The sequence below is a fragment of the Budorcas taxicolor genome, chromosome 12 (assembly GCF_023091745.1).
Source record: "Budorcas taxicolor isolate Tak-1 chromosome 12, Takin1.1, whole genome shotgun sequence".
NCBI lineage: Eukaryota > Metazoa > Chordata > Mammalia > Artiodactyla > Bovidae > Budorcas > Budorcas taxicolor.
The window spans coordinates 77,258,640-77,285,208 of NC_068921.1; the positions used below are offsets into that span (position 1 = coordinate 77,258,640).

Sequence of the window (26,569 nt, forward strand, 5' to 3'; positions counted from 1 at the left end):
AAAAACAATAACATTATTATTGTATCTGTCTCTCTTCCTCTGTGTCAAAGAATATTTTATTCCTGAATGTAGGAAGGGGTCAAATAAATAAGATGGTAGAAAAATAAAGTCTGAAGAGTACATCATGCCCAGCTTGATCTGCTTACTTTTTAAATGCCACCTGGTTCAGTGGGTCTGGGACTGCACTTGTGAACCATAGAACCAGATTTCACAAAAAGATGAGGCTCCTGCCCATGTAATCTGGAAAATTGCTTGTCTAATGGGGTGCATAGCTGCACCTGTACCCTCCTGAGTGACTCAGTCGTGTTGTGCTCAAGAGTGAAGTAACTTGTTATGTGACTCAGTGAAGGGGAAAAAGAAGTTATGAAAGCCAGCTACTTTGGAAATGAAAAGCTAAGTGGTATTGGTTGTTATAACATTAAGTTTGGCAAATACTATTAAAACTCCAAGTGATTTTTGGTGTTACTGCCTGGTTTCAGCCATTTTCTGATAAATTTTGTTTGGAATCAAATTTTCAGTGTGGACACCAGATATTCAGGTTGAGTTCAGTTCAATTTTATAAGCACTTATAGATAATCCATAGTAGTCCAGTAGCCTTTTATGGGCACTGGTAAAAGTTCTATCACAAAAATTTATTGTAAGTCATTTTATTTATTTTGTCATGATACTGATGGCCTCTCAGACTTATTGTACATAAATAAACAGTGAAGAAAACAGTTGAGTGCCTTTGCTGAGTGACTCAACCATTAGATGAATTTCAGTATATTTGTAGCCACTCTACATTTATCATTTAGCTATAATATAGTTTCATAGCCATTTATTGGATACTTCAAATGACATAGTTCCTGGAGAACCAATAGTAATCAAGAGAGGTAATGTCTGACTCTGTAAAATTTGTCATCTGTAGAGGATGACGAGGACAAAGATTGTCCTTCAACGTACATGAAGTGTTTAATTTTGTGCTTGAGGAAGAGACTCTGATGCTGGGAGGGATAGGGGGCAGGAGGAGAAGGGGACGACAGAGGATGAGATGGCTGGATGGCATCACCGACTCAATGGACATGAGTTTGAGTGGACTCTGGGAGTTGGTGATGGACAGAGAGGCCTGGCATGCTGCGATTCATGGGGTCACAAAGAGTTGGACACGACTGAGCGACTGAACTGAGACAAGGCACATATTCTATAGAATAGACCAAAGTAATCAGTTGTTTCATGAAGATACCTTTGAACAGGCTAAAATGATAATATATTAGAACGAGACAAGGAAATCTCTCTCTGTACTATTTAGATAAAGGCTGTGCCAGGTAGAACGAGTGATGATGCCAGGGAGCGGTGGATGCTATGGAGGCCACCTGGTGTGGGGCAGGGGTCTGACCTGGACATGCGGTGGCTGTGGGTGGACTTAGGAAGGAAATAAAGGCCAAACTGAGTCCTGTGGAAGTCTGCCTGGGGAGGGGAGAGGAGGGCAAGAGGTCAGAGTTTGAAAGCATACGTAAAAACTGTAAAAAGGGCTAAAAGATTGTGCGATATGTCTGGGGAAATGGAAGAGTTGAAACGTGAAAAGCTTGTAGGGGACTTGGTGGCAGGGAGGGAAGGTGGTGAGAAGAGAGGTGTGAGGGGTGACACCAAGATGAAGTGAGCAGAGGCCCGATGATGCGGGGATGGGAGACGGAAGTCTTGCCACATGTTCATGTGGAGAAGAACAGCCCTGATCATCTCCCTGCAAGATACAAGCTGGGTTGAAAAAAACATTAATTTTTGTTAGAAAGTTGCCTACTATACCTGTACTGTACTTTTGAAGAAACAAAACGCTTTTATGAATAGGTTAAATACAGGATAGATACCCACTGCATATCCTGTTTGAAAAGTTTTGAAAATTGGTTGTTGTTCAGTCACTAAGTCGTGCCCGACTCTCTGTGTTAATGGTGTGGATTTATCTGGAGAGCAGGGAGAACCGGAGAAGGCCTTCCTTCAGGAAACTGGATCAGAATTGCCTGTGAGAAAGAACACCCTTGGGCTACGCTGCGGAGAGTACTTGCAGGAGTGCAGGGTGAAGGAGACATCTTAGGGTCCACTGAGGCACCATTGCAAATAGGAGGTGCTAGTATCCTCAGCTCCGATTATTTTGGCAGTGAGAAAAAAATACATCGACAGTAGAGAGACTTAAAATGTAGAGTTAGCTGCACAGCATTTGTTGAGTAGTAATAATATTCTGAGTTGTTTGTTAATTCTAGCCCTCTCTTATCAGAGCAATTTAGAAGTATGTTTTAGAGAATACTATTGATGGACGGAGATTTCTAGAAAGTCTAAATTGTGTTTAAGTCGATAACTTGTGAGGTTTAGTAGACTCTGTACCTTGGTCACTCTTAGGAATGAATAGATTTGTGTCGTTGTTCAGTCGCTCAGTCGTGTCCGACTTGTTGCGACCCCATGGACTGCGGTACACCAGGCTTCCCTGTCCTTCACTATCTCCCGGAATTTGTGTCGTATTTTCGGTGAACACTTGCTTGATGTCAGATGGTAAAGTTGAGAGCTTTTGTGGTTGATGGCTACTGCTTTGCCTTTGGCATTGTTTTTACCTGGGGAAGCAGCAAGAGAGTTCAGGTTTCTTAAGTGGCCAATTAGTCACTTGCTATCATATGATAGGATTTAATTCCTTCATTGCATTTATCATAAACTTTTATTATATACCTTCTGTTTTTCTTTTTCCATTTGACTAAGTTCCATCTCTTCACACTAAAATATAATCTTTATAAGGATGGGGACCTTGTCTTGGTGGTTATGCCTCGTACTTCTCAGGAAGTATTTGTTGAGAGAGAGGGATGGGAGGAGGGGAGGAAGGGCCGAAGAGGAGGAGAGGTGGAGAGAGAGCTTCCTATACCATTTGAGATTAACTGGAACATTCTGCAATTAACAGCTGCTCTAATACTGCAAGGACCTAAAACGCCCACAGTTTGTCTCTGACACATTAAATGTCCTTTGTGTGTGTGCTGGGGCTCTTCCTGACCAGGAGGCTCGGGCTGCCACGCTGCTGGTTGCTCTGACCAAGGGAAAGAATGAGTGTGGGGAGTCATGACTGGGTCTTGGAGCTTCAGCCAGCATCCTTCCTCTCATGTTCCATCCCATCGCAACAGCGGGTCGTGTGACCATGCCCCTCCTTTAGGGGATGGGAGATGGCAGTCTTACCATGTAACCACATGGAGAAGAACAGCCCTAACCACCCACCTCCTTGCAAGATACCGGTTGAGTTGAAAAGCATTCATTTTTGTTAAAAAGAAAGTTGCTTACTATATACAGTAGTGTGCTTTTGAGGAAACAAAACACTTTTATGAAGAGGTTATATGCAGGATAAATATCCACTGCATACTCAGCATTGACAGGCAGGGTGTTTTTTTTTTTTTTTTTTTTTAAACCACTAGCACCACCTGGGGAGCTTAGTGGCTCAGATAGTAAAGAACCCGCCTGCAGTTCAGGAGACCTGGTTTTGATCCCTGGTTTGGGAAGATCCGCTGGAGAAGGGAATGGCTGCCCACTGTAGTATTTTTGCCTAGAGAATTCCATGGACAGAAGCCTGGCAGGCTACAGTCCTTGGGGTTGCAAAGAGTCGGACACGACTAAGCGACTAACACTTGGGACACCCAAGATTGCTGGGTGATTAAAGAGAGCAAGGCTTGGAAGCCCTGGGTCTCCTAATGGCTAGTCCTGCTCTTTATATTGAGCTCTCTGCAATGGAAAGAAACACTTAGATTTAGCATCCATGCAGATGGTGTTAGTTTTATCTCTATAATATATTGGGAAAAAAATTAAAGTATTGAATTTCTCCTATTTGGGAGCTTTTTGCCTACTGTCACATCTAATACTCTTTCTTAAGAAAAAAACATGATGCAGCTTAAAAAAGGGTGATTCCTCTGTATATGAGCTTCCCACAACCAATTACAGAAGGTTTGACAGGCTTGGGGAGATAGACACAGACACTAAGACGGCTTCATTCTGTTGGGATAATATTTCAAATTCTGAATATAACTTTTTCCCCTACCACTTTAGAGCCCAAATAATGGCTATTAAATGGGATATTTTGTCAAACCAGTGAGGTTTTAAATTTTTGTGCACCCTCTATGATCTTTTATTAACTACTCAAGAATCTTAATGGAACATCAAAATCCTGGTTTTATGTATCAAAAAGAAGGCAATAACCATGCAATCATGGTTAATTCATGTATTTTTTTAACAACTTCCGCTCAGCACATATATGAAGCACTTTAAATACTGATGCATCTCCTGTGTTATTTTTGAGATCTTGGAGAAGATCCAGAAAACTATAGAATTGGAAGCTGGAAAGAAATTTCAGGTAGCGATAAGTAAACATGTCCTAACTCTGATTCTTCAGTAATGAAATAGTGTAAACTCTTAACATTCTTTTTATGGAGCTTTGTAGCCCATGAAAACAGCATTGTCATAGAGCCTCGATGTGTGTCATTTGTGACTGAAGGTTTTGATGTCTTTGCAAAAGGCAGACGGGTGCTTTCCTTTGAAATGTGTGAGGCGGTTTGAGATACAGCTCCTCAGATGGATTTAATTAGTCCTCCATAGGACTGGATGTCCGCTTGCTGCGGCTGAATTCTCATTTCATTCACCCATAACTAGAAACACCTCGCTTCAAACGGGTTTCTTCAAAGAAAGAGGGGTTTAGGGTTCTGTGTTTTACTGCTTTTTGATGTCGGTTTCCCTTTAACTGAGAAGACCTTATGTTTATACAACTGTTATTATTAAGAAAACATAGCTTTCTTTGCGAGGGTCCTTTTGTCTCAGTGCCGGTTATGGGTGGAAGTTGAGACCTGTGGAATAGATCTTGCTCTGTGTGTGTGTTTGCATATTTGACTTCAGAGAGGCGTGAACTGAAAATGGGGCATAAGCTTGTGAAAAAAATTCTTTAAACACGAAGTTTGAAAGCAGAATAAGGCGAAAACCAGTACCAAATACGTTAATAAGGCAGATGTTTGATTCAGAAGCTTCTAATATTAACCACAAAAGCAGAGCTAGTCACCTAACTAGAGTTTCCATAACTCACATAGTAATTGTAATGGTGATTTATCCTGCCTACAGTGTAAGCTCATGGTATGCTTTCAATAAATACGTTGAAAGAATGGAAAACATACATTCTTTGGTAAAATTATATATTTAAAAAAATATTTGCTACTACTACTTTTTAAACTTATCCTTAAAACTTAACATTTCATTAGTAGAGCTACTTGAATTTCCCCTGAAAATAATGCCATTCTCCAGTTAGTGTGTCTAAGGGTCTGGCATAGTTCATCACCTAGGCAGTTTTTTTCTCCCATGCCCACGATTCTAATTACATTTCAGGGGGTTGTGCTCTCTCCCAGAATCCCAGTCATTCTTTAGGATGAAATGCTTCAGGGGGTTTGGGGGCTTTTCACTCACAGGCACAGGTTTGCATTCTCGAAAAGCTTCTCTTGTTCTAACATGCTGATTTGTATAAAAATCCTAAAAGATATTCTTAAACTTCTTATTAATCTTTCCTTTCCTTGAAAAGACCGTTAATTTAGACTATTCAAGCTTAAAATTGTCCCAAAGCCACAGATCACACTGAAAAATACATATTAATATATCCCACAAATTCTTTTGGTGTCTTGTTTCAGTATTCCATCCAAGAATCTGTAGAATCTCAGGCTTATATTTCCGTTTTCTGGAAGTCATAGCTGATCTTTCCCATCTTATTCATCAGACTCAGTTCTTAACTGTGCCAGTTTCCAAAACTCAAAGGTCAGGCATGTTCTACCATTGAAGATATGAGAAAAAGATAACACAAAGGCTTAAAACAGTTTCAAAAAATACTTCGAACAGTGCTCACAATAAGTCAGAGATTTCCCTGGGAGGACCAACATACCGTGGGGAAATGATCTCTGTTCTCTATGTGTTTTTTGTGACTATTTTGTGGGAATCCTGGTGTCAGGAGAACTGTGGACACATGGTTCAAGAATGTTTTGTTACACATGTGTGAATAGAATGATTTTATTCAATTTTATGGATGAGATTTACTTCAGGAGTTGTTTCAATGGTTCTGACTTTCGTACAGTGTTCCGTGGCTTCACAGCATTAGTATCTCTTGCAAATGCCCTGAAAATCTTGGTAGAAATCGAAAACCTCCAATACAAAGGACAGAACATTTGTGAACTATCTTGTATATACATTTGCAGGACAATATGTTAGGGAACCCTACTTCTCGTATTTGAAGTTAGTAAGTATCACAGTGATCACATTTTCTGTTCTGCAGGCGGGGGTATTTTTATAAAAAGAAGCATCCATCACATGCATACGGGCAGTCGTATGCCCCCTCCCTTATCGTCAGTTGTAAAAATTAACTGTCTGCATTTACTAATAAGGTTTAGTTTGGGGCTCGGTAAGGGTGTAGTAGAGAAACAGTCATGTAACATTGCACTTGGAAAAAACAAACAGTTTTTTGAAGACAGATGGTCTTTAATCTTTGGAAAAGCCATTTAACCCCTCTGAGACACTGCAGTATTTTATGTAGTATTTTGTATAAATGCCAGTACAGAGAAGAATGTAAAGTCCTTGAGTCAAATGGACTTGAGTTTAAATACTAGTCCTGAGACTGCTGACTCAAACCAGCAGCAGTTACTTATCTTTTCTGAGTCTTCCTTTTCCTCATCTATAAAATGGATAATAATCTTCAGTGCATGTGTGCTAAGTCTCTTCAGTCGTGTTCGGCTCTTTCGCAACCCCATGGACTGCAGCCTGCCAGGCTCCTCTGTCCATGGGATTCTCCAGGCAAGAATACTGGAGTGGGTTGCCATTTCCTTCTCCAAGGATTCTTCTCAACCTAGGAATCAAACCTGAGTCTCTTGGGTCTTGTGCATTGGCAGGTGGATTCTTTACAGAGTTTTGTTAAAATCAGATAAGATAAAGTATTTAAAGTATTTAAAGTCTCTAGTATAGTGGCTGGCATGTAGTAGGTACTGAAGGAGCCATCTCCCTTCCCCCTTAAATAGAGACAATTTGCTTTTTGAAAGAATCTAAAATAGCGTTTACTTTGCAAACAGTTCTTTTCCATTCTGTGAAAAATTTGTGGAAAGTTTAAACAATAAACCGAGAATGTGCACGCATACCTTAGCGAGGTTTGTGGGTATCAATTCATATTCTAAGATTCTAAAATTCTTTGCCTAGAATGGTATTCTTCGTTTATTTTATGAAGCCCTTTTTGAGGCCACAATAGAATACCTGGAGAGTGTTAGAGAGATAATCTTTGCCTCTCGTGGTCCACTTTGGGCCGTGTTCTCTGTGAGGCTGATGAGCCGTCTACCGCGGTCCCCCACCCCCGCCTCTGGTGCCCTGGGGCCCTGCTGTGGTTTGAACGCCCACTGGCTCTGCAGTTCCTCCTCCCCCATTCTGGGGCACACCTGCATGGTTTAGGTGCCTGGCTGACAGAATCCAGCTCTTTCTTCGGGGGGATCTGCTCTTCTTTCAAAGCCTTCCTCATATCCATGGATTGTTGTTCCATCACTCAGTCGTGTCCGACTCTGCGGTCTCATGGACTGCAGCACACCAGGCTTCCCTGTCCTTCACCATCTCCCTGTACATACTCGACCCATTCTGAAAAGCTCCAGGCACCATGGAATTACCACACAATTATTGTAGTGACCATGCTTCTCAGTAAAATATTGACCTTTGTTACTGTATTTTCCCTCCAAATGAATTTATCTACAACTATCTAAACTGGCTTGGTTGAGGTAATCAGATCAATCTGGGTTTGGATATGCTCCTTCACTAACTGTGGAACCATAAACCCTTATTTAAATTCTCTAACCTCAGATTTGGCATCTATAAAACATGGTTAATAACATCCCCATTGCAGGCCTACTCTGAGGATTCAGTGAGTTTAATGTTTATTAAAATATCTGATACATGTTCGCCACTCAGTACGTGTTCCCTTTCTTCAATTTAGGCTCATTTTTTCTGAACAAGGCTTCCCTGGTGGCTCAGATGTTAAAGAATCTGCCTGCAATGCACGAGACCTGGGTTCGATCCCTGGGTTGGGAAGATCCCCTGGAGGAGGGCATGGCAACCCACTTTAGTATTCTTGCCTGGAGAATCTGATGGACAGAGGAGCCTGGCGGGCTACAGTCCATGGGGTTGCAAAGAGTCAGACACAACTGAGTGACTAACACACACTTTCTGAACAAGTGACAAAAGCTTAGCTGCAAAGAAAACCAAGGGGCATTAATAATCTAGCTGTTACCATTACTGGAGTTTCTAGTCTATTTCAATATTGTTTTCTTTTTTAAAGGCATTTTATCTCTAAGATAGAATTATAAAATAAACCATGCCACTTGTTTCTAACTCAGTGTTGAAATCTCACAAAGGTAGACATATTGCTTGAAATTTTAAGATTTAGTGCAAATGACTTTGAGTGCACTTTGTGTGGGTGTTTTTGCTCTCAGCCCTATTGCCACGTCAGCGTGATGATCGGTTTATATTGCTCTTGCTTCATTTTGTTGCTTGGCTTTTTCTAAAACGGGGACTGTGTTTAGATGCGCAGTGTATGGTTTCTTGTGGAGCAAGAGTAAGGAAACCAGCTGGAGATTAAACAGAGCACAATCCTCTTTGTAAGCAGCCATGGACAAACTTGTGAGAAGCTACCAAATTCACCCAACTAGATAAAAAGTGCTTATGCTTAGCTTTCAGAATCTAATGATGACTACTTGAAAACTAGCTTCAGGGTTATCTCAGTTAATGATACAGGTCCAGCTCAATTAATAGAGGACTTGTGGTTGCTTATTGTTTTTATAGTTGTTTGAAATAAGGCTTAAAAGAATTTATGATTCTCTTTATAGGCAGCTACTGACAACACCAGCTAAGTGTGAGAGCAGTGGTAATTGGCAAAGTTGCTGGTGGTGGGTGTTGTTTTCCGTTGGTTTAACTTATCAAAGACTGAAGAAAGATCTGTTTTGTTTCATTCCACATACTGTACACTGATGGATGTTGCCACCCAAAGTTTAGCCTGTCAATAATAAATCAAGGCTTTCAGGTTTCGTCTGTTCTATTGGCTTTTAAATGATCATATATCCCCACGATGCCACATCACACATTGAGGACTTCAGCTCAGTGCACAAGGGTTTCTTTTTGTTGTTGAGTTTAGTTTAGCATACCAGCTTGAAGTTAAGCTGCAGTACAAAAATTATACTAACTTGGGCTTCCCTTGTGGCTCAGCTGGTAGAGAATCACCTGCAGTGCAGGAGATCCCGGTTCCATTCCTGGGTGGGGAAGATCCCATGGAGAAGGGGTAGGCTACCCACTCCAGTATTCTGGCCTGGAGAATTCCATGGACTGTATATTCATGGGGTCGCTTAAGTTTAGCATACCAGCTTGGAGTTAAGCTGCAGTACAAGAAATACACTAACTTACCAGGAGGATGTTCTTGCTTGCACTCCATATGTATCATTTGCTTATTCAAGCATGTAAAACTTCAACAAGGGGAGATAATTTTGCTTAAGATTTCTTGATTCCAATTGTTCCACTACTTGGCACTGGGTGGAAAAAGGAAAAAAAAATCATATTGAAAGCATTGTTCTGTTAATGAAGTTGCTTGTCCTTTTTTGTGCCAAATTTGGCAGGTAAAATTACCATTTATTCTACTTGCTAGAGCTGGAGAATAGATTGTTGAGGAAAAGTAGCAATTTAAGTAATGACACTACATAGAATGTGCTACGTTATATGCATCTCCCATACTTTTAGATATTGACATGCAATTTTTATTTCTCTTTAGTAATGCACTTTGCCTTTAACTACGATTACTTCCAGTAGCTTTCATCAGCTACATACCATTTGCTTCAATTGTGAAATTTTAGAAAATACTGTGTTGTTATTAATTATAATAAGCCAGAGTGAAACATTTTGATCTGAGGATAGATTAATGATTGTAGTTAGTTCCTGATATTTCAGAGTTATTGCATGTTTGTAAATTTAGGGGCAGTTATTTAACATTTAAAAAATAGAGATGCAAAGTTAATTAGTACGAAGATATGTCTTAAGATCAAATTCTAGATGTTCATGATTTTTTCCATGCTAAATATACCTTGATCTTTTATATGTGCTTTAATCTTTGGCTTGCAAATTCTTAAAGAAACTTTAACCAAAAATCTGGTTCTAAAACTAAAGAATATGAGTAGGTGGTCTTTAAAAATTTGATCATGTGTTCAAATGAAATGCATGAATTTAGCCTGAGTGAAACTTTGAAGTAACTGTAAATAATTCACTGAGTTTGTTGTAAATTACATTCTCCTTACTTAAAAAAAACTTCAGGCTTTTAAAAATTATTATTACTGCTATAGCTCACAATATAGTGGCTAAACCTTCCATATAAAAGAAGAAATCCCCTACAGAAGCTAGTATGTAAAATATGTTTTCCTGAAAAAGCTGATTGGTGAATTTGTAGACTTGCAAATGTTAACATAAGAACAGTTAGCGTTTGGTGTTGGTGAAACTTGTAACCATCAGTCACTTCTTCCTGGCCACTAAACCAACTGGGTAGGCAGGTGCAAATGTTAAAAAAATCTAACATTGCAATTGACACTAATTGGCATAGTTGTTGGCAGCCTTATCAGAAAGCAAAGGGCTGAACGGTTGAATGGGTTTAGAGAACTTGAATGATAATAAGCATTTTTATATGCATCTTGAATTACTTTTGTGACCCAGACTAACGGGAACACTTCATTGTGACCTCATCCTTCAATGAATAGAAATTATAGGAAGCATAATATGCCGTGTGCGTGTGTGATTACTGATTGTTTTCCAGGTAACCTTTTACAGCTCTCTGCTCCATTACCCACTTTCCACCTCTCCCCACCCGCCTTCCAGGGCTCAAAGAAACCAAAGTATATGTGTGAAATAGAAAAGAACTATTATACTGAATATGAAATTAATTTTTGATTTTTTTTTTTGCCGAAAACTAGATGAGCATCATCAATACTTTAGGCTAAACTTAATAAAGTGTATTAATTGAGTTTATGGATAAAATGAGAAGACTGGGATTTGCTTCTAAGTGTTCTTGGAGCAGGTGGGTGAATCAACGGGGATATAGATGAAACAAGATTGGCTTTGAGTGGGAAAGTTTTGAGCTTGAGTGATGGAACTGTAGAGGTTTATTAAGCTGTCCTGTCTTCTGCATATGTTCGAAATTTTCCACCACAGAAGGGTGCTTGTTTGTTGGTTGGTTTCATATGCTCAGTGACCTTACTCCCTACTGTTAGAAGGTCTTCTATATTTGGCCAGATCCTTCCCAGTACCTGCTTTAAAATTTTTTCCCGATTTCTTTCATCAAAAATGACTTATCTAAAATCAGTGCTAATAACCTGATAAACCAATCTGTGTGCCCATGCACAAATGAGTTAATGTCTAGAGAGAGTGATTATAATAGGAGCTTTCTAAAGACACTTCCTTAATCGAAAGAAAGGACTCCGGGTGGAATTTTTAATCACTGGGGTGGGTCTTCTTGCCTGTTCTATGTGGGGACCACCCCTCACAGAAGTGTTAACAATTGTAGGGTTGTGTAATGATTGATCTTAGCATTTTTGTGCTGGAGATAATGCTGTACTTTCCTTCAGCAGAAATAATTTCCGTAAAGAAAATGTTTTTCTTTAGGTGAGTTAGGAGAGGGTGTGACTCTTGTGTATCTTATCTTTGTTCTGGTAGGTGTTTCCATGTGTTTTTGGTCCCCTCTCTATCTGCAAATGATTTAGAATTACCTGTGCTGAAAAGTAGAGTTGAGTCTTATTTCCTTGAATCAAAGGTCCCTTTGCAAAGGAGTATCTAGGGAGAGAAGCTTGCTAGAGACTTCAGCTTGAAAATTAGGGGTTGAAAACAGTTACTGTAACTGCTCTTTCTGTCTTCTGGTTATTACGTAGATGAGTAGTTTATGTAAATTTTGTACTCTGCTTTTAATCAAAGTCCCCTTGAGATCTGTTATGACCAAGTAAACATAAACTTTGTGGAAAGTGTTTTAAAATGTTGATTCTTGACTAGTAAGAGGTACAGAAGCCAAAATAAAATTTTAGACTATTACTTCTTTTCCCATGCTTTTGGGCTATCAGAGAATTGATTTGGGTTACTCCTTATTTCAAAGTAGCATTGCTTGAAATATTTTAGATTTTTTAGTAACTTTCTAAGGAATTAAAATATAGAAACAATTTCACTTTTTTTTTGTTTTTTTTTAATAGTTTGTAGCTCTGGAGGAATGAATGCTGTTTGCTCATTAATTTCCTATACCATTCTCAATCATTCTCCATTCATCCCTCTCCTTGTTAGCTTTTCGTTTGGCCACGATGGGTGTATTGTGTCTGGTAACTGCTACCCAAACTGGTGTATTGTATTAGCCCTGCCCTTTCTCAAGGCTCCTGGAAAAGTGCCAGGCTTATTCTCCTTTCCATTTGGGAGCATAGTTTTTTGCAAATAAAAGAATGGTCTTACTTTGTTTGTAGTCATCAAAATTAAAAGGATTTATCTAACAATTTGAATGGATAATTTTATTTGGGTGGACATGAAAGTGAAACCCTAGAGATGGGATAGAATTTTAAATAGCATTTTAAATTTGTTTTGAAATTCTGTCTGTCTCCAAATGAGCTATGTTAAATGTGCTTGGGTGTATACGCGTGAGTAAGGTTTGGAGTGTTCATCTCTGACATACTAGGTCCTTTGTAGATTTTGTTTCATGAAAGGGTTAATGGAGTCCTTTGTGTAGTTGGACAACTTTAATTTGCTATTATAAGCACATATGGATTTTAAAGTGCAAGAATTATCAATACTTTATAGGACATTATGACTAATCATATTTTTATTTAAAAGTTACTTTACTAGTTTTACCAAAAGCTGTCTTGGGTGTTTTGAATCAGAGCTGTATTGTCAATGGTCAAGAATCTAAAACGAAAGCCACTTATCTGTATGACATGTGTAATGGGTGGTTAAGCAAGTCATATGCTTTTATTTGCTTTATGTTGGGGATATTTAAGTTAAAAACATAGTTTTGGGAGTTTTCCCGTAATTCTGTAATCATGAAAATTTTCTATTTCACTGAATTAGATCATTTTTAACAAATAGATATTAGTCTAGGACACTCCAGTCTTCACCATCAAAGCAGTGTGCTAACCTCTTCACGATCTCCATGAAGGAACAGGGCATTCAGTAGGCCTCATGAAGTGTTTTGGGAAGTGTTGGGATTAGTACACTAACACTTGTGACATAGGCGTAATGTGATAAGTGGATAGAAAAACAAAAATGTTATAGAAATTCAAAGAAAGGAAAGCTGCTGTCTAGTTTGGCAGAGGATTAGAGATGATGTTGGTGGGTTCAGGGAGATTGGAGCAGTAAGACAGGAGCAAACTGAGGACATGAAGAGCTTACGTCCTAGATAATGAAGAATGGATGGCAGATGTCTGCTGAGCTGAGCTGACTGTTTCAAGTTCAGTAAATAGTGGGAATAAAGATCAGGGAATAGGGTCTTGTGCACCTTTTCTGAATTTAAGAGAGAAGGGGAACGATAGGAGTGAGAGGTTGCCAGATGGAGACATTAGTACCCAAGATCTTGAGGACTGTGTTAAGACTTGTATTTATTAAGCAACCAGAAGCCAAGGAAGATTTGAGCTGAAGTTTTAAAAAGCGTGTTTTTGCTTTTTTTAAAGGACATAAAGTGTATACTAATTTTGGGAAGAGTAAATATGTTATACTACAGTTTCTTAGTGTATCTATGAGGAATAATGTCACTGAAGGTTGCAGAGGCTGAGAGGACAGAACCACTGAATACTCTCTTATAGTAGAAACATAGAAAACAGAATATCAGATATATTTGTTTTAGGCTAGAAGAAATGGTCTATTTGGACAAACTATGCGTGTCTCTGGATAGTACTGGAACGTTAAACAGCCACAGAGAGATGTTATATAATGTAGACAACAGTACAGAATAGCACATCACAGTGACAGCATATGGGAATTTAGAAGAGGGAAGACTTAAAACATTGCTGTGAAGTCCCCGTAATCCACTTAGATCCTGGGGTGGTGAACCACCAGCTGAGGCAGTGGGATTTTATTGGGCAATCATCTGTGCTATCAGAGTACATATGAAAAGCAAAATAAATGCTAAAAGGAATCAAGTAAAATTAAAAGGCTAAATAATGGAGGAAGTATTCATGGAAGAACAAGAAGCATGGAAGAACAAGCAAAAGTAGGTATGCTTGGAAACGGAAACAAATAGATTGAGAATAATCAATACTGCGGGAAGAGTATGTGGCGTCAGTAAATGGGACCACCTACTGCCAACAAATAGCATGTATTGAGGACTTACATGCCAGATACCGCTCTGAGTGCTTGACCTTTTTCCTCACAACCGCTCTGTGAGAATAGATGTGACATGTGAAGAAACAGGCACGAATAATTGGGTGACTTGTGGAGCTGAGGCTCAGACACAAGCATTCTGACTGTTGAGGCCAGTGCTACAGAGAAGACTCCGGATTCCACCACCATTAGGTAAATTTGGAGAAGTTAAGTCAGTTTCAGTTGCTTGACATGTTAAGCTCCTCTACCTAGAGAGGTTCATTAAGCTGATATAATTTACAACAGTGTCTACAGAGAATGACCCTTTTTAACACCAATCCAAAAGAAAGTACTACTATAATTAAACTGTGAGCAAAATAATGTAGGATTAAAAAAAAAATCCAACTGAAATCCAAGTTGTTACTGGTGAATTAACGAGGCTATAATTAAACAGAAACTGGTCAACCTGGCTGATTGTAGATCTGTACCTAAACTTTGTTTCTGCAGTTCACATCCTTTAAGATATATTTAATTACATTTCTAACACACTCATACTTAATGTAATCTTTTGTGACAGATTAACAGATCTTCATCATCATTATGTCTAATTCCTCTTGATGTTGATGTTTTTGTCATTATTACACATATACTTGGAAAAGAAATAAGACTTTCAAGGTGATAAGGAATAAACTCATGGAAAATGGTGGTCTCTGTTTGTTTTCAGAAAACAAGTTTTCTCATTTCCCTCTAGAAGGGCAGGAGAGGTATCATAACCGTGTTTTAAAATAATAAAGTATTTTAGTAAACAGAGGAACAGGATAAAGTAAACCTACTCTCTTTGTGTTGTATTAATATTTAAGATTGTTATCAGTTCAGTTCAGTTGCTCAGTCGTGTCCGACTCTTTGCGATCCCATGAATTGCAGCACGCCAGGCCTCCCTGTCCATCACCAACTCCCGGAGTTCACTCAGACTCGCATCCATCGGGTCAGTGATGCCATCCAGCCATCTCATCCTCGGTCGTCCCCTTCTCCTCCTGCCCCCAATCCCTCCCAGCATCAGAGTCTTTTCCAATGAGTCAACTCTTCGCGTGAGGTGGCCAAAGTACAGGAGTTTCAGCTTTAGCATCGTTCCTTCCAAAGAAATCCCAGGGTTGATCTCCTTCATAATGGACTGGTTGGATCTCCTTGTAGTCTAAGGGACTCTCAAGAGTCTTCTCCAACACCACAGTTCAAAAGCATCAATTCTTTGGTGCTCAGCCTTCTTCACAGTCCAACTCTCACATCCATACATGACCACAGGAAAAACCATAGCCTTGACTAGACAGACCTTTGTTGGCAAAGTAATGTCTCTGCTTTTGAATATGCTATCTAGGTTGGTCATCACTTTTCTTCCAAGGAGTAAGTGTCTTTGAATTTCATGGCTGCAGTCACCCTCTGCAGTGATTTTGGAGCCCAAAAAGATAAAGTCTGACACTGTTTCCACTGTTTCTCCATCTATTTTCCATGAAGTGATAAGACTGGATGCCATGATCTTTGTTTTCTGAATGTTGAGCTTTAAGCCAACTTTTTCACTCTCCACTTTCACTTTCATCAAGAGGCTTTTTAGTTCATATTAAAATATTTAAAAATATTCATTATTATAATAGAATAAAAATGAGTTATTTTTCTCGTAGTTTACTGGAGAAATAAATATAGAGGTAAATAACTTAGCAAAGTAAATAGATATAAATGATATGAAAAGTAGGACAGGGAAGCCTGGTGTGCTGCAGTCCGTGGGGTCACAAGAGAGTCAGACACGACTTAGTGATTGAAGAGCAGATGTGAAAATTATGTGCTTCTTATTTTCAATATCCTAACTCCTGGAATTTTTTAAAAAGTATATTTGTATTCTATATATCCAACAGCAGTTTATATGGAAGTCAGTGAACTGTGATAATGTTGGGTGGTGGTACTCTCCCACTTTAATCACAGCATCATGCATAGATTCCTTTGTTATTAGGGAGTATGGATGAACCTCATCTATTTGATACACATCTAATAATCGTATTTTTGTAAACAGTACTTAGGAGATAAAAGCCAAAAGAACCAATAGCTATCTTTGTCTATAGAACAGTTTTCTTTCAAGGCAAAATACATACTGAGTGACTAGTATGGTCAAACATTGTACCTTACTATTTAGATTTACTTTGGTTCCTTTTGCTTTTGACATGTGGATTTAAGTGATACACTCAGAAGAATTATAAGATAGTTGCTTCTATAATTTACACACTTTGTATGGTTCTGTAATTTCCCAACACATGAAATAAAAGGAAGAGAGGGTTGGGCTGGAGTATATGATTTCCAGGATCCTTTCCAACGTAATAGTGAAATCAGAAAACTGCAGCTCTTTTCTCACTTTTTGTGCAGAGTGATTATTTTTAAGATTAACTCTGAAAGCCTATTAAAAGGGCAGGAACTAGTTATTCCTTTCTGAGAATTAGTTATGGCTTGATTAACAGGTCTTTCTCATCCTTCATATTGTTTCCAGAAATAGAATCAATATACAAGATCAAAGTCTTTTTAAACTAATGGAACACCTTGATTTTTATCTTCTCTTTAACTCTGTGCTAATCAACTTAACATTTGATGACAAAAAGCGAATTTAGAATTTGTGTGTGACCCAAACAAAGACTTTATGACAAATCACAAACACTCCTTATAGCCAGTATGGCCCCCAATTTTTGTTATCTTTGGAAATGCTTTTTGGCAAATGTTTTGTTTTGTAGGCCTTACATTCCTAATGTTGAAAAAAACTGTTTAGCAGGTGCATACTCCAATAGAAGCTGTAACTGTGTCATGAGGTATCTCGGAGGAAGTGCTTTTTTGTTTTTTAATCGTAAAGGATGTAAGTAATCTCTCTCATATGTCAGATTAGTTTAGGGTGTGTACTTTCTTTTTCCCTTATGATTACGTAGATAGGAAAATTGAATGTTCCAAACAACTCATGGAAAATATTCCACATCAACATTATCTGTACCACAGATACAGTAAAATGCTTTTAATGGAATACGAAGGTACAGGTAGATTTGCTAAACATGAGAAAATGCTTTCTTAAAATAGGAAAGACATTGTTTTTGAGCTGCTGTTTTCAAGAATCATAAATATTCTTACTGTGAATAATTTTCAACTGAGCTGATCTCTTTGATTAAGCTGGGGAAAAGTTACCAGAAAAGAATGTGTTGAGATGAATTTCATGAATTCCACCCACCATAGCCTTGCTCTGGTTGATCCAAGTTGATAATGTCAGTGTTTTAAATAGAATATAATTATAATCTTTAAATGATTGCAGAATGTTGTGAAATATGGTATCTTTATACAGAAGATCACTGTGTTATATGTCTTTTTAAGAGTTTATAGTTTTCCAACCAGGCAGGACCTCCATTGGGATATTCTAAGGTTGTTTTTATTTTCCCTTTATTTCTGATTTTGTAAAAGATCAGCTTTATGATTATTCTGCTTATGGTGAGGAGAACCAATTATATATATGGAAGCATATATGTGGGAAGACTGGTGTCTCACAGTGGTCCAGGTGCAAGATGGTAGCACGTTTGGCTAAGATGGTAGTGGTGCAGATGGAGAGGAGGTGGGCAGTTTGAAAGCCTATTTAGTCATCTGTTAGCCTAAATATCCAGTCATCTGTTATCCTAAATCTCCTTCCTGTGTTGTTCAACAGAAACTCTCTGATTGCTCTCTACCTTCTCCACTGTGCCTTTTGTATCTCTTGCTTTGTCATCAACAAACTCCCCTGGATTCTCAGCCATTTCTCTGAATGCTTCACTTCTCACTTTCCTGAACAGAGGGAAATCTGGCAGGAGAGTTAAACCTGGCTGGAGAGTTTCTCAGACAGTGTGCACCTTGGAGCTGGGAGCTGGGACTGGTTTTATCCCAGTTTCATTCGAGACCACTACTCCCCTCTCTTTTGTAAAACCGTTATTCTTTGAAGCTCACATTGATGGTCTTCATCACCACCTCCCCCTCCTCTTGTCAACCTTTACATTCCCTGCCGTGAGTCCCTCCCCTTGCAGCTGAAGACTAGCAGTCAGTTCAGGGTTTGTCTCTCTGCCTCAATACAACCATTAGTCCTTATATTTGCCCTTCATTCACGGATCCACTCCTGTTTTTCTATGTGTGTCTGCTTTATTGACTATGCCAAAGCCTTTGACTGTGTGGATCACAGTAAACTGTGGAAAGTTCTGAAAGAGATGGGAATACCAGACCACTTGACCTGCTTCTTGAGAAACCTGTATGCAGGTCAGGAACCAACACTTAGAACTGGACATGGAACAACTGACTGGTTCCAAATAGGAAAAGGAGTATGTCAAGGCTGTATATTGTCACCCTGCTTATTTAACTTATATGCAGAGTACATCATGAGAAAGGCTGGGCTGGAGGAAGCACAAGCTGGAATCAAGATTGCTGGGAGAAATATCAATAACCTCGGATATGCAGATGACACCACCCTATGGCAGAAAGTGAAGAAGAACTAAAAAGCCTCTTGATGAAAGTGAAAGTGGAGAGTGAAAAAGTTGGCTTAAAGCTCAACATTCAGAAAACGAAGATCATGGCATCCGGCCCTATCACTTCATGGCAGATAGATGGGGAACAGTGGAAACAGTGGCCTACTTTATTTTTGGGGGGCTCCAAAATCACTGCAGATGGTGACTGCAGCCATGAAATTAAAAGACGCTTACTCCTTGAAAGGAAAGTTATGACCAACCTAGATAGCATGTTGAAAAGCAGAGACATTACTTTGCCAACAAAGGTCCATCTAGTCAAGGCTATGGTTTTTCCAGTGGTCATGTATGGATGTGAAAGTTGAACTGTGAAAAAAGCTGAGTGCAGAAGAACTGATGCTTTTGAATTACGGTGTTGGAGAAGACTCTCTTGAGAGTCCCTTGGACTGCAAGGAGATCAGTCCTGGGTATTCATTGGAAGGAGTGATGTTGCAGCTGAAACTCCAATACTTTGGCCACCTGATGTGAAGAGCTGACTCACTGGAAAAGATCCTGATGCTGGCAAAGATTGAGGGCAGGAGGAGAAGGGGACGACAGAGGATAAGATGGTTGGATGGCATCACTAACTCAATGGTCGTGGGTTTGGGTAGACTCTGGGAGTTGATGATGGACAGGGAGGCCTGGCGTGCTGCGGTTCATGGGGTTGCAAAGAGTCGGACATGACTGAGCGACTGAACCAGACTGAACTGATTGCTCTGTTGGCCAAAATGAAGTTTTAAAAGAACAGCTACCATTTATTATGTGCTGTTAGTGAAAGATCTAAAGTAGGTGTGGATCGCATGAGGAATTAGGCAGTTACACTTCTCCTCACTGAAAAACGTTTCAATATGTAAAATGCATATACATATATAATTTTATACTAACGTAAAATTCGAAAAGTATGAGTGGATTGGCAGTGAAAAGTATGCTTCCCTTCCTTTCCTGTTTCTCAGCCACTCTGATTCTCTAACACATCTTTCAAGTGATGTTCTCGGTGTTTAAAACACAAACTCGGCCGTCCTGTGGTTAAGACTCTGCACTTTCATTGCTGAGGACACAGGTTCAATCCCTAGTCAGAGAACCAAGATTCATTCTACATTCACTGTGGCTGTAAAGTGAAAAAAACAAAAGAAAACAAAAAAGCACACATTTAAGGTTTTTTTTCCTTAATTAATGATAGCATATTATATATAATATTCTGCGTCTTCTTGGGAATGTTTTCTTACCTATGTACAGAGATGCCTCATTTTTAAAGAAGGTGTTGAGTTCTTAAATGGTGCAGGTTATGTTTTAGAATACACTCTAAGGACAGGTTGGCTGAGTATAAAAGGAAAATGTTGGGAGGCAGCCTTTAATTTTTTAGCACTTCCACCACATTGCTCTGTGGTTGTCTGTATCAGTGCTGCTCTTGAGAAGTTTAGGCCAACCTGAATTTTTTCCTTGCTTGAGCATGATTTCTTATTTTTGCCTAAATATCCACATAATTCCTTCTTTTTTCTTAAAGATAAGCATTGATCTACAAATTTAATATTTTGTTTATTTTGCAAAGCTTTACCCCGTTATATCCTTTAATCTACACTTCTTTCTTCTTTCAGTGGCATGGGGTGGGCTGCACCACATGATTTGTGGAATCCTAGTTTCCTGACCAGGGGTTGAACCTGGGCCCTCAGTAGTTAAAGTGTAGAGTTTTAACCACTGGATTGCCAGGGAATTCCCTCTTCTTCTTTGCTTGTAGTACTTTTGAAGGAGAATTGGTATAGTCCTTGTCTTTTTTTTTTAGTCACATTTATTCTATTTTTGGTGCTTCTTAACGTGGCTTTTATCTCTATAATGTTATTTTTCTCTTCATTTTTTTCCTGAGTTCTACCAGCTTGATTTTCATTTCCTTCTGTTGTTGTTTAATCTCTTCTTTGAACCTTTGTTTTTCTTCTTTGAGCTCTTTTTTTTTTTTTTTCAAAGAAGGGTCACGTTTCCTATGCCTGTCTTTGAGACTTTGGAGAATTATTTATCTGAACTCTTCCTGTGTTTCTTTGAGGAGTTCTTGTGTTGAATGCTCTTAATTTACCTTTTTTTCTCAAAATTTTGGGGAAAATTCTGTGCAGAGATCCAATATTGATTGTTTTCTGATTATTATTTATGTTGCAGGGGTGTAGGTGGTCGGCTGTACGTATAGGTTGCTTGCAGCTTTTCCTTGTCAGGCCGGGTACCCTAACTCTTGTCTCAGACCTGTCACTTCCTTTGCCCTCGATTTCATTTCCCCTCAGTTTTTGGCACCGAGATGACAGGGTGGTTCTTTATGCCAGGTTCTCAGTGTTGCCTGAGTGAAATAAATGCCACTTAAGCTCTGTGTCTCCTGCTTAGTCACCTCGGCTGAAAAATTACGTGTGAACAGTATGTTTGGCGTAGTAACAAGGATTCTTCACGTCTGCCCCCACCTCTCTGTGGTGTTAAACTGTGGTTTAAAGAGACATTCCCTGCCTCTGTATAGCTTATACTTACATCTATACTCATCTAATGACAGCATCAACAGAATCTGCATCTGCTGTTCACAATTACGGTTTTTTGTCATTTGTTTGATGTTTGAAATCTGTTTGTTGCTTGGGGGCTGACGAGGTATACACTGGCTTTTGGCATGTTCTCATCCTCACAACATTTGCAGATCTGTTTGCTAGTTTAGGATTTGGAGCTGACCCTTCAGTTAGATTGTGAGCATGCACGTTGACATTCATTACTTCCCAGGTGTATAAGGAGGGATAGTTTCTTTATCACATATGATCCTTCGTAGGAGGTGAGGGGGAAGAAAAGCTTGCTAATAAGCAGGGTCTTGGTCTCTCTTGGTTTGGCTAGCTCCTTTTAGGCACCGGAGTACTTCAGGTTTCTTCCCCGCTCTCCCCTCCTTCCACTGAGACATGGAGTCTGGATGCATGTGAGAGGGGCCAGTGGGAATGTGGTCACACTGGCCTCATAACTGTGCAGGTGGGACAGAGAACTCAGACCCCCAGTGTCCCCACAGGACTTTGCTGCAAGGACCTGGGCCAGTGACGGCGGACCCTATTTGTCATGAAAGAGGCTTCTGCTACCTGTAACCCTGGTTACTGTTTGCCTTGAAGCCATATAATTTGTGGTCTTCTGTGACTGTCTTCTTGCAGTTAGCATGTTTTCAGTGTTCACCTGTGTTGTAGCGTGTACTAGTATTTCATTCATTTTAATTGCCAGGTATATAATATGCTCTTGTGTGGATATATCGCTTTTTATTCAGACATTCGTACAATCCATGGGGTTGCCAAGAGTCAGACATGACCGAAGCGACTTAGCACGCACGCGCAACAGTGGTTTACTTCAGGGTGTAATAATCTGGCTCCTCCTTTGAAGTGATCTGAGTAGATGATGTACTCTTCTTTTGGAAATCTTTTACTGCATAAGGAGATACTTAATTTGGGGGTGAGGGCTGAATAGCATGATTTGAAGGATATTAGTGCTGCTTTAATCAAAACTGCAGCCTTTTCTGTTTCTTACATCTTTATCATGTAGTAGTTTAATAGTAAGTAATATATGAGTAATATGTAAGTAATATAGGAAATATTATTATCTGACCTTATTTTTAAAACTATTTTAAGGGTGAAAGTCAAGTTGCTCAGTCGTGTCTGACTCTTTGCGACCCCATGGACTGTAGCCTATCAGGGTCCTCTGTCCATGGGATTCTCCAGGCAAGAATACTGGAGTGGGTTGCCATTTCCTTCTCCAGGGGATCTTCCCAACCCAGGGATCGAACCCGGGTCTCCTGCATTGCGGGCGGACGCTTTACCATCTGGGCCAAGAGACAGGGGAAGAGAGAAAATATTTATGACCCACCCTGACAAGCATATTGGTTCAGACTTTCATATGTTAACTTATTTACCACCCTCTCAGATAGCCATTTTTACTATATTATGGTTTGGAAACTGAAGCTCAGAGAAGTTAAATACACCAACTTAGTATACAACTTTCATTTGGTAAAACAGCAATGTCAAGTGAGTCCCAAGTCAGTGTGATTCCAGAGCTGTTGTTTTTCTCTTGCTTGTAATTGAATTCTATTGTGTGCAGAGACGCCACTAAACCTGGAAGTTCAAGCCAGTGCGTGATGTATGCCCTACTGATACTTTATTACATAGTCAGTAACCTGTCTTTGTTTTTAGACTTCATGACCACATTAGAGGGGAAATATATATACATAAATGGCCTTCCCATGTGGCTCAGTGGTGAAGGATCTGCCTGCCAATGCAGGAGATGCCAGTTCAATCCCTGGGTTGGGACGATCCCCTGGAGAAGGAAGTGCAGCCCACTCTAAGTATACTTGCCTGAAGAGTCCCATGGACAGAGAAGCCTGGCAGGCCAAAGTCCATGGGTTCACAAAGAGTCAGACGCAACTGAGCACACACTCAAATAACTATCCAAATGTATAGGTAGGCACGTACTCTTCTAAACAGTACAAGTCTGTGTGTGTCTTTGATTTTAGTGAGTGTCTTTTAACAGAATTGATAGTGAAAGAATGGTTAAGGATCATGTATATTTTCCCTTCCCTCTCATACTGAAGAATTAGGGAATGGGTGAGTGAAAAGGAAGAAATGAGGAATGATACTTTTAAGTTAGCTTTGAGTTCTTTTTCTTTTCAGTTGCTTTCACTTACTTGGGTATTAAAATGTTCCTGCTAAGAATATCTGTTTTAGAAGATTATGGGCTTTGGGGGATAGCTCCATGAACAACGACTTGATGAAATTAGTCATTTATGATGGACAGCAATATGACGGAAGTTTGCAAAGTTCAAATAGACGTTTAATATTCAACGCCAAAGAATTGTGCCTAATTAAAGCTTCTGTTTAATTAAGATAACAATGCATAGTCCTTCATTAAAATTAACACAGAAAAAGTTCTTTCTTGGTCCTTGGAGAGGATATTATATGCAAGCCCTGTTGTGTGGGTTGCAAAGTGTCACTGAAATTTATATGCATTACTTGTCTAATTGCGGTAAATGTAGCATGTCCAGATAGGTTTAGAGTTAGAAGGCTGTTTGTTACTTACTGGAAATCACTCGAAACCTCAGTACCCAGAGGCAGCTGTGCCCAGGCCCTTCGCCTCTCCCCAGAGATGCCTGAGAAGACTCTCGTGGACCCTGTCTTTCATGGCGGGAGCAGTAAACATGACAGGCTGTTTGGGGAGCCATCTGTTTAAGATGGCTGCTGCTTTGTATGCAGCAATGAACTTGAGATCAGTTCTCTGTCTTTCTTCATGGTAACAGTCTTCTTTGGTGTCACAACAGGTGGAAGTTGATGGGTCGAAACTAAATGTGACCAGCACGTGGAACCTGGCTTCACCCTTGTTGTCTGTCAACGTTGATGGCACTCAGAGGACGATACAGGTAAATGTTCTGAAGAGTTACTTAGAGGGCCCTGTCAATATCCTCACCGGTACCTGTGTCACTAATACTGACAGATACAGTAGGGAAAAGCTACATTTTAGCCACCTCATGCATCTTATAGTTGAGAACATATTTTCTTGTTTTAGAGAATCTTGAGTTACATCCTGTTCTGAGGAATCAGCGTGTTCCTTTTCCAGGCAATCCAGGAAGGTTATGTATTATATTATGGTATAAATAAAGCATCCTATGTGCTTTTCTAAAAATACTAGAAGATTAGCAGTTTTCTTTGCCATTTTGGGTTTTTAGTTGTAAAATATGACTTTGTTACTTCTCTTTCCTCTGTAATTGAAATTGTGGGGTATTAGATCAACAGAAACATGAGCTACTCAGGTTGACTTGCCATAGCACATGGGTGCCTTTTAAAAATTAAGTAATCTTAATTTGTTAACCCTTCTTTTCTCCCCCAACATAAAATTTGTTGTTGCATTGAGGATATGCCTTGAAATCTAGCATTGATTGAGTGTTCTTTGAAATCAGTGTCCTGTATGTGAAAGTACAAAATTATGAAAACAGATTCTGTGAAAATTCCTTTACCTCACCACATAGTTGAGGTCCAGGAAAAACAAAACAGAATAGCACAGAACATGTGGCTCTCACGTGCAAATAAAAATCGTAAGCCCTCCATGGCATTAAAAATGCTCATTTTTTTTTCTTTTCTATGAAAATGTTTTTGCACTCTCTTAACTTGATTTTACACAGGAAACTGATTTTTTTTTTAAACCTAGAGAAATCAAGAAAGTCACAGATAAAGATTATGTACCCCAGATTCATACGTACTTCTATTAGAAACTGTGGTGCAGGGGATTCTAGAATCTCAATAAATATTGATAACTAAACTCATTTTCAAGCTTCTATTTTATTACCTTTGTCGTTGCAAGAAGCAATGAACTCTCAGTAATGAGCCCTCTATTTAGACTTTGGTTTTGTGACTTGCCCTGGTATGTTTTGTCTCTCTTATATTTTCTTTGATCTTCTAAGTATGAGGTTAAACACTAAGAGACCCTTAGAAAAATTTCACTGCATAATTTCCTATCAGGGATGTCCAGTTATTCTGTCTTCAGAACACATGGTTTTGTTGCCCCTGTTTATGTGAATAGAATATGCTCTGCCCTGGATGTGCAGTGGCTGACATTCATGTGCTTTGTTCTGGGGGACATAGTATATGACCTCTTGGTAGTGAGGAGAGACATACAGAGTCCTGCTCTCCACATCTTTGCATCATGGTATTTTCAGTGTTCTTCTCAATGACTGTGCACAGGGGTGTCTTACCAGCATTTTTACATGCAAAGTTTATAATAAGCCCCAGAAATATTTTCCCAAGCATAGGGATAATGTGCATTAAATCTCTTTTCATTCTTCATAAGTGCTTTGTTTAAAAAAGAAGTGTTAATGTGAAATAAATGGCCCTCAAGGCAGACCCCTTGACTCTTTGGAGAAGGTTATTGCTTCTAGTTAAGTGCTCCATCATTGGGAAAAAAGTAAACTTGGAGAGGTGAGTGGTAAACTGGGGGAAAAAAAGTCACTTACCTAGTAAAAGATGAGGAAAATTTTTCCTCATCAGAATAGATGAGTTTTACTTCCTTTCTGTGGGCGTTAGTACTCAGTGTCGACTCTCTTTTATCTCTAAACTATAATGTGTTCCTGTGAAATTAATAATAATTATAGTAATAAATAGTGCTTAATGGGTATAAGGTAGAGTTCTAAGCATAGCACATTATATTAAGTCATTTCCTTTTCACAGGAAGTACATGAAGCAGGTGCTTGTATTTATACTTTGGTAAATGAAGTAACTGAGGCCCAGAGAAAGTAAATGACTTGCTTAGTGTCACACAGCTCTTGGGAAATAGGACCGGCATTGAAATCCAAGCAGCCTTCTGTAGGATCTGTGCCAAGACAGGCTACATAACCTCCCTGGGATGGCAGTGCCAGGGAGGAGCTGAGCAGAAATTTGAGCCCTGGCCCCGGGGCCCCAGGATGTGCGCCTCTAACCACTGTGCTGCGGAGTGCTTTTTGCTCTCCCATGGAGCTCTGCAGATTAATTCATCTCTCATTCATGCTTTAAACCAGTGCTGCTCAGACTTTTGGGTGCTTTGGAATCAAGTGGAAGGCTAAAACTTCTTGGTAAAACTCAAGTGGTTGGACCCCCCTGTAGAGTTTATTCTCATGTAGCAGGTGTGGGTGAGGCATGCCTTTCTGAGTTCCTAGGTCGTGTTCATGCGGCAGGGGCCACAGTGTGAGAACC

The 26,569-nt window shown here is 39.5% G+C and overlaps 1 protein-coding gene across 1 annotated transcript in view; it reads left to right on the forward strand.

Annotated features, from left to right (window-relative positions):
• PCCA (propionyl-CoA carboxylase subunit alpha) overlaps positions 1-26,569 on the forward strand; it is a 381,652-nt gene that overhangs the window by 263,993 nt on the left and 91,090 nt on the right. Inside the window, exon 20 of the mRNA XM_052649967.1 lies at positions 24,169-24,267. Coding sequence (XP_052505927.1) covers positions 24,169-24,267 — 99 coding nt within the window. The remainder of the gene's footprint in view (positions 1-24,168; positions 24,268-26,569) is intronic.